The sequence below is a fragment of the Temnothorax americanus genome, unplaced genomic scaffold, assembly GCF_048541705.1.
Source record: "Temnothorax americanus isolate GAGA-0224 unplaced genomic scaffold, ASM4854170v1 Scaffold58, whole genome shotgun sequence".
Taxonomy (NCBI): domain Eukaryota; kingdom Metazoa; phylum Arthropoda; class Insecta; order Hymenoptera; family Formicidae; genus Temnothorax; species Temnothorax americanus.
In genome coordinates this window covers 214,657-227,418 of record NW_027509730.1, presented here as the reverse complement: position 1 = coordinate 227,418, position 12,762 = coordinate 214,657, and the positions used below count along the sequence as shown (strand labels likewise).

Here is a 12,762-nt window from a genome sequence, read left to right as displayed (position 1 = left end):
TTTATTACTTTAATTTCGTTGAAAATTCCATATCGCACTACGCCTCAAAGTTGCAAATAAATCTTGCAAAGCCTGAAATTATTGTAGCTATTTTGAAACCGTCAAGTTTTCTTAATTACACTTACCGTTTCATTGAAGAATACATGAAAGCGTGCAGTTTTATATCTAAGTGACAATATTTGTGAAGTAAGTTTATAAGAAAGAAATACTTTATCGCTGACGCGATGGCGACGACACTCCACTTTGAGGCGCTCTACAAGGCGTAATTTTCAACGAAATGAAATGAATAACAAATAAAAATTGTAGGTTTTTTACGCTCTACAAGTTTCATTTGAAGCATTTTTGCAATTTTGGACGACAATAATGAGTAAAAAGAAAAAACTAAATATCTCTCATACTTTTTTATTTCCCTTTCTCGTTCGATGTCTCGAAAACAATCGATCATACGTAAAAATGTCATACGACATAATTTGTAGAGCGTAAAAAAAACTTTAAAATGAGCTCCGATTCGACCTTGTAACTTTATTAGAAACCGAATTATCGCGGAAAAACCATTTTTCACATTTTTTACTCCCGTAAAAAAAGCAAGCGGGAAACAAAGGTCGAAAACTTGAGATTAAGCTTTTCTTGATCCCCCCAACACCCCCAAAAAGAAAAATCCTGGGTCAGAATTATGTCTTTTTTAAATGTACATAGTGACTGGACTATAGGGAAAACACTCCGCCTTGTGGCGAAGGCCGGCCCCGATTGGTTTCTGTTATTTTACGAGACGGAAACGAAAGACTGCTCGGGAAACTTAAATATTTGGTGCTAATGGCTTTAAGGTAGTTCGATGATGAAAGGCCGAAGTCAAAACAATGTTTATAATTTTTTTATTTTTATAATTATAAAAAAAATAGAATAACGCATCGCAAAAGTTCGTAACGACGTAAAAAGACCATTAGTAAATAATTTTTACGTTTTAGAATAATATTTTGCCTGAAATAGATTAAATAAAGTGTGTGTTAACGCGTCGCTTGACTAGTTTTCAACTTTAATTATTAATTAAAAAAAAAACTGTACGGTGGATCGTGTTCACCTTCAACTATATAGGCTTTCTCACAGTGTCTTCTTTCCATCGATATATATTGTTCAGACATTTTTGGGAAAAGATTTTTCGCAAACTCGTGTTATTCATAGGAAAATAACCTCTTTTCCTATTAGACCAATGTTAAAATTATTAAAATCACCTAATTTTAAAATTAAATATCTTGAGAACGGGACGGTGAATTATCTTTTTTCTGGGTTTAATCGATTCAGGAGAGTTTCTTTTTTCGATATAAAAAATAAAACCTATCACTTTTGGTAAAAGTTGTTCATCATCGAACTACCTTAATTGATTTTAATCAGAGCTCAGTTGTCGAGCTGTATCGGCCGTATCGGAAGTTTTGCCGTATCCAATATTTTTTTCTCTTTCTATTGGAAACTTTGTCAGAAGGAAAAGTTGCTGCTTTTCTTCTCGACACTTCGAAAACTAAAATAGGGCGATCTGGGATATCTATTATATCCTTAACGCTCTGCGCACCAATTGTCTTCTTTTTTTTCTCCCCTTTGCTCGAGAGAGACTTGTCCCATGCGTCCCGGCGCAAAAATACTCTAGCGTAAGTGGGCTAATTAACTTTTACCCAGAAAATTTTTTTTATTTAAGATTTGACGGAAGTTGTGTGAACTTCGGCCGCACTTAATTGAGTTTTATTTCGAGCCCTTTGCTCGCGCAGAGCTCGCCACAGGCACGAGCTGCCTCCTTCTTCCCCCTTCTTCAGAACCCTCACTCGTCCTATCCGCAGGAATTTTCCTCGTTGCTCGTCGGTAGTTAACCGTGTTTTTTTTACCGACCTTACCGCGTTCCTACCGCCGCCCTTGCGAGAGATTAGTTAGACTCCTGGATACCTTTATCTACGTTCATTTTTGCGCTGCCCGGAGAAAGATTCCTCGCGAGATTCCACGTGTCTCCGGTCTCCGGCCGCGAATAGAAGAAAAAGAAGAGGATGCATTGCGGTGACGGCAATAGCGTCCGAGAATCCGTCTTAAGCGATGTAACTAATTTCATCCGGAACACCATTCCCCTCTACCCCGTTACGACGCACCCCGGAAGTCAAACTTTGAACTTAATCGAGTTTTGTTTCGTGTCCGCCGATAGATGCGAGTTTTGTTCTCTCTCTCTCTCTCTCTCTCTCGTTCTCTTTCTCTCTCCCTCCCTTCTTTCTCCGCCTCTCCTTTTTCTCTATCTCTGTTTCTCCCCCTCAGCAACGGTATCCCGCGCTTCCCGCGCGTTTTCCACCGGGATTTTCCCCGTTGTTCGGTTATCGATCCCTACTGCCCCCTCGTCCTTTGCCTCGTCTCTTGTAGCGCCCCTCAGATAACACTGCCTGCCGGCACTTTTCCATCGTCGTTCGTGCGATGTTAAACGCGTGCGAAATCGACTCGGACGAAGTCACTCCCGCGGGACAATTTCGCGAGAGTATATTTTGCAGAGCTCCACTCCCGAATCTTGTCGAGTTTTTACGCCTTTTCTCGCCGAAACTTCCCGCGCCCATCCTCTCGCGCTTGCCCCATGAACGTCTTCGCAAATCCCTTTCGATCGCGCTCTTGCATACTGTAGTAGATGTCTCAGAAAAAAGGAGGCAAAACGTGGGAGATCCACTTTTCCTTAGCGAGCGCGTAATCTGAGAATCTCATGATTTATTACGTTTCCATTCTTAATTAGTATTAAATAACCTGATTTTATTAATGAAGTCGCAAATTAAATTTTTAGAGTGAAAATTTAATAGTTACAGGTTAAATTACATTTAAACATCGTTAATCAACGTTGAAGATCAGATTCTAAAAACAAGTAATATAAATTACGTGACACGAAGCATCTTCTCCTGGTATATGTATCTTTTCTGAAACTTGTTAGAATATCTCTCTTTTAAATAGAAACAGGAACAGAGAGAAGGCACTTCGTGATGATAGACACAGGAAAACGAGCTACGGTCCTTTTTAATATTCGTGTAATTCAGTGACACGCTGATCTACTGAAATATAATAGTGAGTTTCGTAAAGCGAAACGCATTTATGGATGAGTACCATTTTGAGCTCGCGCGACACCTCCATGTCGTGACGCATTCAATCTCCGTTTCTTCATTTTCATTAGCAACGCTGTCTATGGCATCGCTTACGATGCTACTTCGAGGGTTCGCTGAAACATCCTTTTCACTAAACCCTTTGTAATGGGCGCAAAGAGCCTGCAATCAGTTAACATCTAGCTTCTCTGGTTGTCAATAATGTCAATTAAAAGAATTAAAAAAAAAAGAGACGTATTGTGCATTATGTTAATATGCATGACATGATAATGATTTTTATTATAATAACGACATATCAGTAAATTGATTTCAAACATGGAAAATTTTAAGTAAAACAATTGTCACACGTATCAATTATTATGTTTTAGAATTTAGATTTTGAGTAAACGCGAAGTTATATTATTTGTTGTAACGGCATTATTCGATTAAAGTAGGTGTTAGATACGATGATATAAGCCGTATTGCCCAGTTTAAATCGCTCCATAAGCGCAACGCGTACATGCGCTACGATTGACGGTGATACTGCGGCACACGTATCTTTTATGTGTCGTTTCTTCTCTAGTTATGGCCACTTATCGCTTTAGATGGCTCACACTGTATATATTCCATTATATTTCATTTCATACGGACGTGAATGTCGAACGAACCACGGTCGAAGTTTGCACCGTCGTTGTTTGCATGGGGGAAAAAAAAGATTTTTCCTTCAAATTGACACTAACCATAACCATATATATTTCAAAGAAGAATCTATGAAATATCGATACATTTTTGCATGGCCATTTATCGCTTTAGATGGCTCACACTGTATATATTCCATTATATTTTATTTTATACAGACGTGAACTTTGAACGAACTATATGGATGAAAGCTTTGCTTGCATAAAAAAGATTTTTTTTTCAAATTGACACTAACCGTAACCATAAATATATATTTCGAAGAAGAATCTATGAAGTGTACCGATATATTGTTTTTTCAATTAGAAGCGCTCTTTGGATCGCACGGCAAAATTGAGATATCGCCATAGCAACGTTCATGACAGTCGGATTCTTTTTTATTAATATTTTACTGGCAGCTCTCACATCCCGCGTTATTCTTCCGCGTCGCTGCTCGTTCCAAGCGAATGAAACAACGTATGGTCGAATAACTCCATTTAGTACAACTCGGAGGTTGTACTAATTATGAAATAAACGACCGCCGTGAATATTACGCCATGAAAATTCATATGAGGATTTAACATACGTTATACGAGTACTTCATTCTCTATCTTAATGTATAGCTTTAAAAGTACAAGTCATATATTTGCGTTTTTTCCTTGTTATACTTATTAGCTTTAGTTTAATAAGATAAGCCAAAAATATCAGTTTTAATTATTAATCTAACTTCGAGAAATTATTGTTGGAGTAATCATATTAAAAATACTTGAAATATGAAAAGTTAAAGGTTGAGACATAAAAAGTTGATGTATGAAATGTTCAAAAGTTTCTTTAAAAAGGGAGGAGAGGATTGTTTCTGTTGAATTTTCTCAAAAATTTTACGGAAAGGTGATATCGCAAATGTATCACGCATGTTTCGACGGATCGAGGATTAAAGGAGCGAGAATGCCGAACGATGCGTGTACGCGCGGACACGCATATCCACGCGAAATTGCGTGTACACGTCGCGGACACCCGGCGAATTCCCTCGTGCAGGCATGTCCAATCATTGGTGTAGGAATTAGAGTCTCGGTGCACACACATATCTATCCCTCCTACCCCGCGACGCTCGTCTACTCCCGCGGCGCCGCTTCCCTTTCCCACGTACACTTGGCTCGCCAAATTAATGAACAGTGTCAACGTCGGCGGCGTCGCTACGCACCGCGCATACAGGATACGTTCATAAAATTCGCTGACGAATCAGTCGTATTTGGATAATTTCGTTATCCCGCCGCAGCAGCCAGCCAGGACTTTCTGCGTGATGAAACCTTATTTGGGCGGCCGGGCGCCCCCCGCAGGACTCCCAGGCGCGTGCGTTAACGCGAAATCGAATCGTAATCGGATTTCTTCGTTTACTCTGACTCTTTGCGGTTTTCGAGCTTCCTGAAATTTCGGACCACGAAATTCGTTTTGTTTAGAGCGCCAAACGGGATTTCGCGCAATAAGTTTCACCCTTCGAAGAATTTAAAGTTGATCTTTTTAATCGTGATCTTATTCAGATTTCTCGTCTCTCGCGATGTCAATTAGCTCGGTAATTAAGTTTTTAGTAAAGTTTCATAAAATTCTTCTCTCTCCAAATATAACTGAAAGAACGTATTAAATTTTTTTTTTTTGACCTTTTAACGACGTTTATAATTTCTAGTTATTTCTTCGAAAATTACAATTTAATACGTGACACCGTTGGTCTTGAATTAAGTAAAAAATATCTAATAGCGAATTCGGTTGGAATATCGGTTGGATGCACTAGTGCGCACTGGTATTATACATATTAAAGCCGCGCGCGCGCGTTGTATACTGATGTAATCTCTAATCTTAAAGTAAAATGAAAAAAACTGATAAAATACCCAATACATATTTTACCAAATAGAACAATAAAGAATATTGAGGATTTTGTGATATTTAACCCGTTTATATTAAATATACACTTGACGTTAATTTGTGTACGACGGCTTTAATGTGCATCAGTGCGCACTAGTGCGTTCAACCGAATTCGCTATAAGACAGTGCAAAAGTATCGCGAGAAGAAGTGGACGTTGTTGGATTGAAGCACCCTAACCGACCCGAGTAACGATCTCTCTTTTTCTCGTTCCAGACTAGCGACGCCGTGGCGGCTACGGTGAGATACCGACGAGGAACACCGATGTGGAAGACGACAACGGCGTGATCGCGCTGCGGGGGTAGTGGGGTTGAAAATCGGCGCTTGCCCGGTGTCACTCTCTCCGACTCACACGTCTCTCGATCGCTCGCTCGGTTGTCCCACCAGAAATCCACTGCCCCTATCTCTCCTTCGTTCTCTACGCGTCCATATCCACGTGCGTGCACGTCGCGCGTACGCGTACGCCGATTACGCATAATCACGCATACAGACACGCTTTCGGAGCAGAGAGAGAGAGAGAGAGAGAGAGAGAGAGAGAGAGAGAGAGAGAGAGAGAGAGAGAGAGAGAGAGAGAGAGAGAGAGAGGGACGAAGCGCGTTACAACGTTACGCGCTTGCGCCCGCGGGAGTGCGGAGCGGCGTAGCGGAGAGCGCGCCGCTTGATGGGGAGCGCAGCGCTCGGTGGGGAGTGCGCCGCTTGGTGGGGAGTGCGCGTCACCTGTCGCGACATCAGTGTGACGGCGAGCGTCAGCGGGCGCGGACGGTTGATACGCGCGCTATCGTAGTTTCTCCGGGTACGTCGTAGGCGTACGTCGTGCTCGCTCGTGTGTTCCGTACGGTGCTCGCGCGTGGACGCTTGAACGCGTGAACGCGAGTGCCGCCGGTTGCTGGGTGAACTCTCGGGGTCCCTTGGGTCCCGCGTCCACCTCGCCGTGCGCCGGCGCGCGTGCCAAACGCGCGCCGCTCCGTGTACCCCTTCGTGAACGTGAATGTGCCGCCGCCTGGCCGCTGCGGGGCGGTCGACCGTCCTCGGTGAGACATGCGTGCGGCAGGCCGCCGGTGGACGACCGTGGATGCAACGACCGCAATGGGGAACGACATGGTCCCGCCACACGTGACTGCCGCCGCGGCATCCGCGCGCTTCCCGGCGCAGTGAGTGCTCGCGACAAGAGAAAGTAACTCGCGCGCACCGCGGGCGTTGTCGTTGTTGCGCGGAGCGCAGTGTGACGGTGACACGTACGGTACGGTACGGTACGGTACGTGCGTGCGTACGGTGCGCGGTGCGCGTCCGCGACCCTTACCGGATCTCGTTCCGTTTTGTTTCGTTTCGTTTCGTTCTCGCGTGTGCCGTTCGCGGTGATTCTCGGTGCCCGCGGAGGAGACCGCGAACCCTGGCACGTCGTCGTTTCGCGCGCCGCTGCGACATCATCGCGTGGAGAAGATGAGGCGCGTCGGCCTCCGCGTTGCCCCCAGGATGCAACCGGGATTGCTGTCTTGCTGGTGCGTCATCGCGACCGTCACTCTCGCCCTGGCCGCTTGGCAGGAGAACGTCAGGCCGAAGATGTACGTCCAGCTAGGTGAGTGATCGCTCGTGATTAGTGCGCGCAAGTGACGTATAGTGTACATCTCTCAATTCCCCCGTCCGCCCTTCTTTATTCGTTACTTCGTGTTTGTGATACGAGCCAGTGTGGGTTACATTGTGAATGGAGAAATTTCTTAGCGCGAGTGCAGTTCTAGCTTTGAAGTTAATTTGGAATGGGATGGTGTTACTTGAATCTCCAACGGTGAATAAATCTTGGATGTGAATTAACAAGCGGATTATTTCTGGAATTAATACTGCGAAATGGTCAAGAAGTCAATATTCCTGCGGGAAAGAAAGCGATATAAAACAAGTGGTGACGCTTGGGAGCTTACGCCGTTATTGCTTTCATTCTCGACCTTGTATCGGTTATTCGCGGCTAATCATTGTTCGAATATTGATGATATCGAGCGCCTTGTAGATCACGCAGTAACAGCCACCCGAGGGTTAAAAGTTCTTTTGCGAAGTTCAAAGTCGCATATTCTCGGAGGCCGAGAGATTCGCCTACGGGTTGGACGTAATGATGGTGGGGTTGTAGCGAGTGGTCGGGTCATGCACCTTCTCCCACTCGCGGGCGGATTCTCTCTTGCCGGAGAGAGGGTTGTTTCATTCTGAGTCGATTGTTAATCCGGATTTTAATCAACCGCATAACCGGACTTTCCGCTGACCTGTATGGAAAAAAGGAGTAAAAAAGATATCGATTGTCGGTCGAATCGTTTAAGGCTGGTACTCGCGCGGCTGCGTTCCATTTCGCTAACCGTTTTGGTCGTATCACAAGCACGGGGGAACTTAGGGGGGCGAGTCTGAAATTTCAACGCGTCACCCCGCCGTTGCGCGACAGACTTTTGTTTTATTCAAATTCTTACAGCTGATTTTTGGAATCTAGTAATTATCTCCCTTTCGCGTAAGGGTGGGAGACTTCACTCCCGCGTTATTCATGTAGCCCGCGGCAATTTTTCACATATTCGTGATGTTCTACACCTGAAGCCGGGCGAACGTTTTCACATCGAATACATGAATATTGAATATTTAAATACTAGGCGTTTTTGTGGAATAAAATTATTAGTGCGGCTAAACGAGAAAAAATCTTTCCCCGGAGTTATCCGAGTTTGATTTTATGGCCGTAGCCGTGTGTTCTTGGCGCGCGAGTATTTCGATATAATATTCGTATACACTGGCGCAATTACGATATACCTACGTATTTAAAATGTCACGATAAGAATAGATGATCAAACCGAACATCGCGCACTTTTAATATGGAATAACAACGCGGAGAATCAATTAAGTACGGAGAAGTGCTATCTTCGGCCGGGCTGGATCTTGGTAGCCAAATTAATTTGTATATATGAATTTTGTATATCTTTTCCAACTTTGTTGGTCTAGAATTTAACAGAAAAGAATAGAATTGATTTAACATTCGATATACTGAGCCTCTTCTTTTTAAATTTACTGTAAAGAATTTCCAGGTCTAGGTTTGAACCCTGACTGAGGTAATAAATTTTCAAACATTTTTCTGAGGTAATAAATTCTTTACAGTAATTTAAATAAAATACTTATTAAAACATTAAAAGTTAAATCGATTAATCGATTTAAAGTATGTGGATTTACTGTTTCAACGGAGAACTGCGTTTCAAGACCGACAAATATAGCGCGCAGTTTGCTAAGTTGGAAAAGGTATACAAAATTCACACACAAAAACATTATTATTAAGCTTCCATCAAGATTCAGCCCGACCGAAAATAGCACTTTCTCTCTACATAATTGAGAATCATATCGGTCCAGTTTCACTTATTATTTGTCACCTCTGAAATTAGAGTATATTAAAGATTATAATAGAATAAACAATGACTAAAGCGGTGATTGTTTAAATGTATATTAAAGAAATCTATATAAAGAAATATTTATATATCTACACACAAATTTTAAAAAAGTTATTCTCGTTTATATCTCGTTTCTGCAAAAATAGTTTTAATCTCGTTTCTTGTCAAAATTGCTTTTATTAACTTCTATGCGATATTCGCTTTAGTGATATAATAGAGATTATTAACATCAGTTTCTCTCGTGGAAGATAAACAAGAGTATATGCGTTATGTTATAAACTTCTTCCTGTTTACCGAAATTACGAGGTTCGGTAACTAGACTGCGTATGAAATTGAGGCCAGCTTCTCGTTAATTTCATGTTATAGTAGCGTAGTTTCTAAAAAGCTCTTTCATCGCGATCCCCTTGGGGGATCGTTTCTTTTCGTGGTCCTTCAGAGCGACGGCGCTTTTGTTGACTTTCGCGTTGTACCCCTCGCGCGCGCAACTAATTCAAACGGACATGCCGTGTCGATGGTAAATTGGTGCGCGTTATTGAGAATCCGGAACCCCCAAAGTGTGGCGAGGGCGGAGAAGGACGTCGAGGAGGGAAGGGGGAGGGGTGCTACTGTATAAAGTGTCCTACATCCGAAGCACTCGACCTTAACGGCGCCTCCGCGTGTTTCGTACGTTCCTGCGTAGAAACGACGCCCCAACATCCATCACTCTTTCCGCGACGCGACGGTACGATATCTCGACGCGGGGAAGGAACGAAATAAATTGCTCCGAAGTGGCTGCGCCGCTCCATAGCGCAGACACATGCTTCGTCGGTGTACTCTGACGTTATACCGCGAGCGGCGCGAGTGAGCCGAACGGTTTGAATGATAGTCCGCGAGAGAACCCTGAACTCTGTTTAGAACTCTATTTTCCGCGCTTCATTTAGGGGGCCGAAAGAGCGGGAGGCGCGCCATTAACGCTTTCTCGCACAAATAAGTATCTCCTTTGAAGTCCGCGCTGGGTCAACGTTTCCTTCCCCGATTAATCCCTAAGGCGAGATAAAAGAAACGAAGCGGCATTCGGAAAAATAGAGGAAACTCTAGGAGAGGAAAAAGAGCTGACTCGAATTTTATTGAAAACTGAGGGGAGGGGGTCTTATTAATGAATAAATTTCACTCTAACCGCGCGACTAGAAACTTAGACGTAAATAGGGTTTTATTCATGGCATTCAATAGTGATAGCGAATTTTCAACTCTCAACTCTGGAAAAGCGACGGAACTTTGTACCCAGATGGCCAAAGTTGGAAACCTGCATATCTATTCCCGCTGGGCTTTGAAGATAAAAATTTTTCTTTCCAAAGTGTTTGCAACATGAGCAACGGTGGCGTGTTTCTCAACGTACCTAATGTATTAATAGATTTTTTAATGCAAACATCTGTAATTTATGTTGGAATTGTAACGCGTGTCACTTTATTTTACAATTTGTTCGACGAAATTTGATAGCATAAACGCTGCCGCAACCGTTGATCTCGGGAGAGCCGTAAGTCGAGTTTTGACGATCCGAAAACGTAAATGACACGTTTTTCGAGAGTTCGCCGCGCGAAAGGTGACGCGCACTTCTCGCAAAATGTGCAGTCTCGGGTCTCGGCGCGTATAACGCGCGCATTATTCAATGTGCACCGGTTACGACGTGGCGTATAACGGGAATAGTGTTTTTCTTCCAGATTACGTGGCGTGAATTAGTTATCATTCTCAACATCGCCGCTCTCTTCGTCTAATACCGTGGTGGGTGCGTGCCCCGTGCGCTCGAGGCAAATTAAACGTTACATTTCACGCGCGTTATTATCGCACAGTCGGTCTCATCGTGTCTTAAATTTCTTAAATCATTCCGAATGTACCGCGTGAAATGTGGATTAATCGCCGGAATTAAGAAACGCGCTTTACTGCTGTAATTACTTGAACCGCGGGAACAGATGGCCATTAGTCTGAGGTTCTACGAATTATGTTCGCTCGTTGATCACGTTTTGGGCACAAGCCGTATTGCTCGAAACGTTAGCTTTCCCCCGTGTGTGTCGTTGCGCTCTTTCGCAATCTATCCTGTAATGCGTCTTATTCCTAAATGAACCATTTTTCGTAGAGTCACGGATATTTTGTAAAGTAACAAATTATAATAATTTAATTAGCAAGGCTATTAATTTCGATGATATTAATGTATGCAAAGAATATTCTTTTTAAATTTCAATTTTAAAATCCTTTTGGGATTTTATACTACAGCGATAATACATGTAAACATTTCTCCATTATGTATATAAGGGAATTTTATCTCGGTCGTCGTATAAATGTTCCTTTTTGTCTATCTCTTTATGCACCGAGATCAAGTAGCACAAGCTTATTTTGAATATTACGAAAAGTGATAACGTACAACTGTTAATTTGAAATTTTCGACGGTACACAGAGAGAGTATCTTTAGGAAAGCATATTTAAAAGAAATTTCTATTTAATCTTTTTCTTCCGTCTTCTTGCCGGATCGACGATCTATATGAGCATTCTATGTAAACATTATGTACATCTCCGTTCGCGGTTATGGGGAAACTTTATCTTGGTCGACGTCGAATAAACGTCGCTCTCTGTTTATCCGCATCGACATCGGGCAGCGCAAGCTCATTACCGTCGTGACGGATTTCGTTTGGCGAGGCCGGAGGCATTAGCCGTCGAGTCGCTCGTACGTGTGCATCGAGATATAGAGTGCGTCGCCCGGCCGTGATGTATACCACATCGGCTATTGAAATTATATACGCGAAGCACGTGTCATTAATGCGCTGCCGCTGCCGCTGCCTCTGCGACGGCGATATCGTTTTACTCGCTGAGCCAGAATTTCTGCTAATTCTACAACGGGCAAAATCGTATCTGCGAAACCGGAACTGCAATCAACAGTGCATCGCTGTTATATGACATTACGAAGCCCTACACATAACGCGCGGCGTTTTTCACGGGCGGGGTGTTTATTGTACCTCATAGCCGCGGCCGATTCGCCACCACGCTTGTTACCAACCGTGACGTTTAAAAAGCTAACCGCGGTAATAACCGATTAACCAATTATACGCTTCGATTAAATCCTCTTTATGATCTTTGCGCTTTAGCGAATGGCGATGCCTTTGCATTAATGCGCGTTATCCACGATATACGATCTATAAATATTTACGTGACGCTCAGTTGTAATTTCCTATTGACAGCCGGACAAATCGACGAGACTTCCGATAACGATAGAGACTGCATTATTATGGATCGATACAATGGTAGTTGATTCTCCAGCGTCATTCATGCGGTATTGCATTAATTCACGTGATTACACGACGTTACATCTTCGTTGTCTTTTCTTTCTTTCGGCAATTTTCTTACAATTCACGTATTTCCGTACACGCGCTTCGAATAATTATTTTATTATTTTTCGATTAATTTGTATTTCTCTCGACGCGTTTTTGCGAAATAAGCGAAATCGATTCAATTCAGCGAATCGATAGAGTTTCAAACGAAATGAAGTAACACTCGATTAACTATCTTGCCAACCCGCGATGCTTCTATCAAGCAAACATTTTCCACGATTAGGTTTATAATACAACGTGAATGACGCACGTTTCTATCAGTCGTGACGTGTTCAAAGAGAGCTAATAACCGGTTAGCCAATTGCGTGCTGATGAAATCCTCTTTATGATTATTC

The 12,762-nt window shown here is 42.9% G+C and overlaps 1 protein-coding gene across 3 annotated transcripts in view; it reads left to right on the top strand.

The window, feature by feature from the left end:
* Sema1a (semaphorin 1a) overlaps positions 1-12,762 on the top strand; it is a 282,084-nt gene that overhangs the window by 54,677 nt on the left and 214,645 nt on the right. For all 3 annotated transcript variants that reach the window (XM_077419775.1, XM_077419774.1, XM_077419773.1), the window contains exon 2: positions 5,890-7,249. In XM_077419775.1, coding sequence (XP_077275901.1) covers positions 7,114-7,249 — 136 coding nt within the window. In that variant the 5' untranslated portion in view covers positions 5,890-7,113. The remainder of the gene's footprint in view (positions 1-5,889; positions 7,250-12,762) is intronic.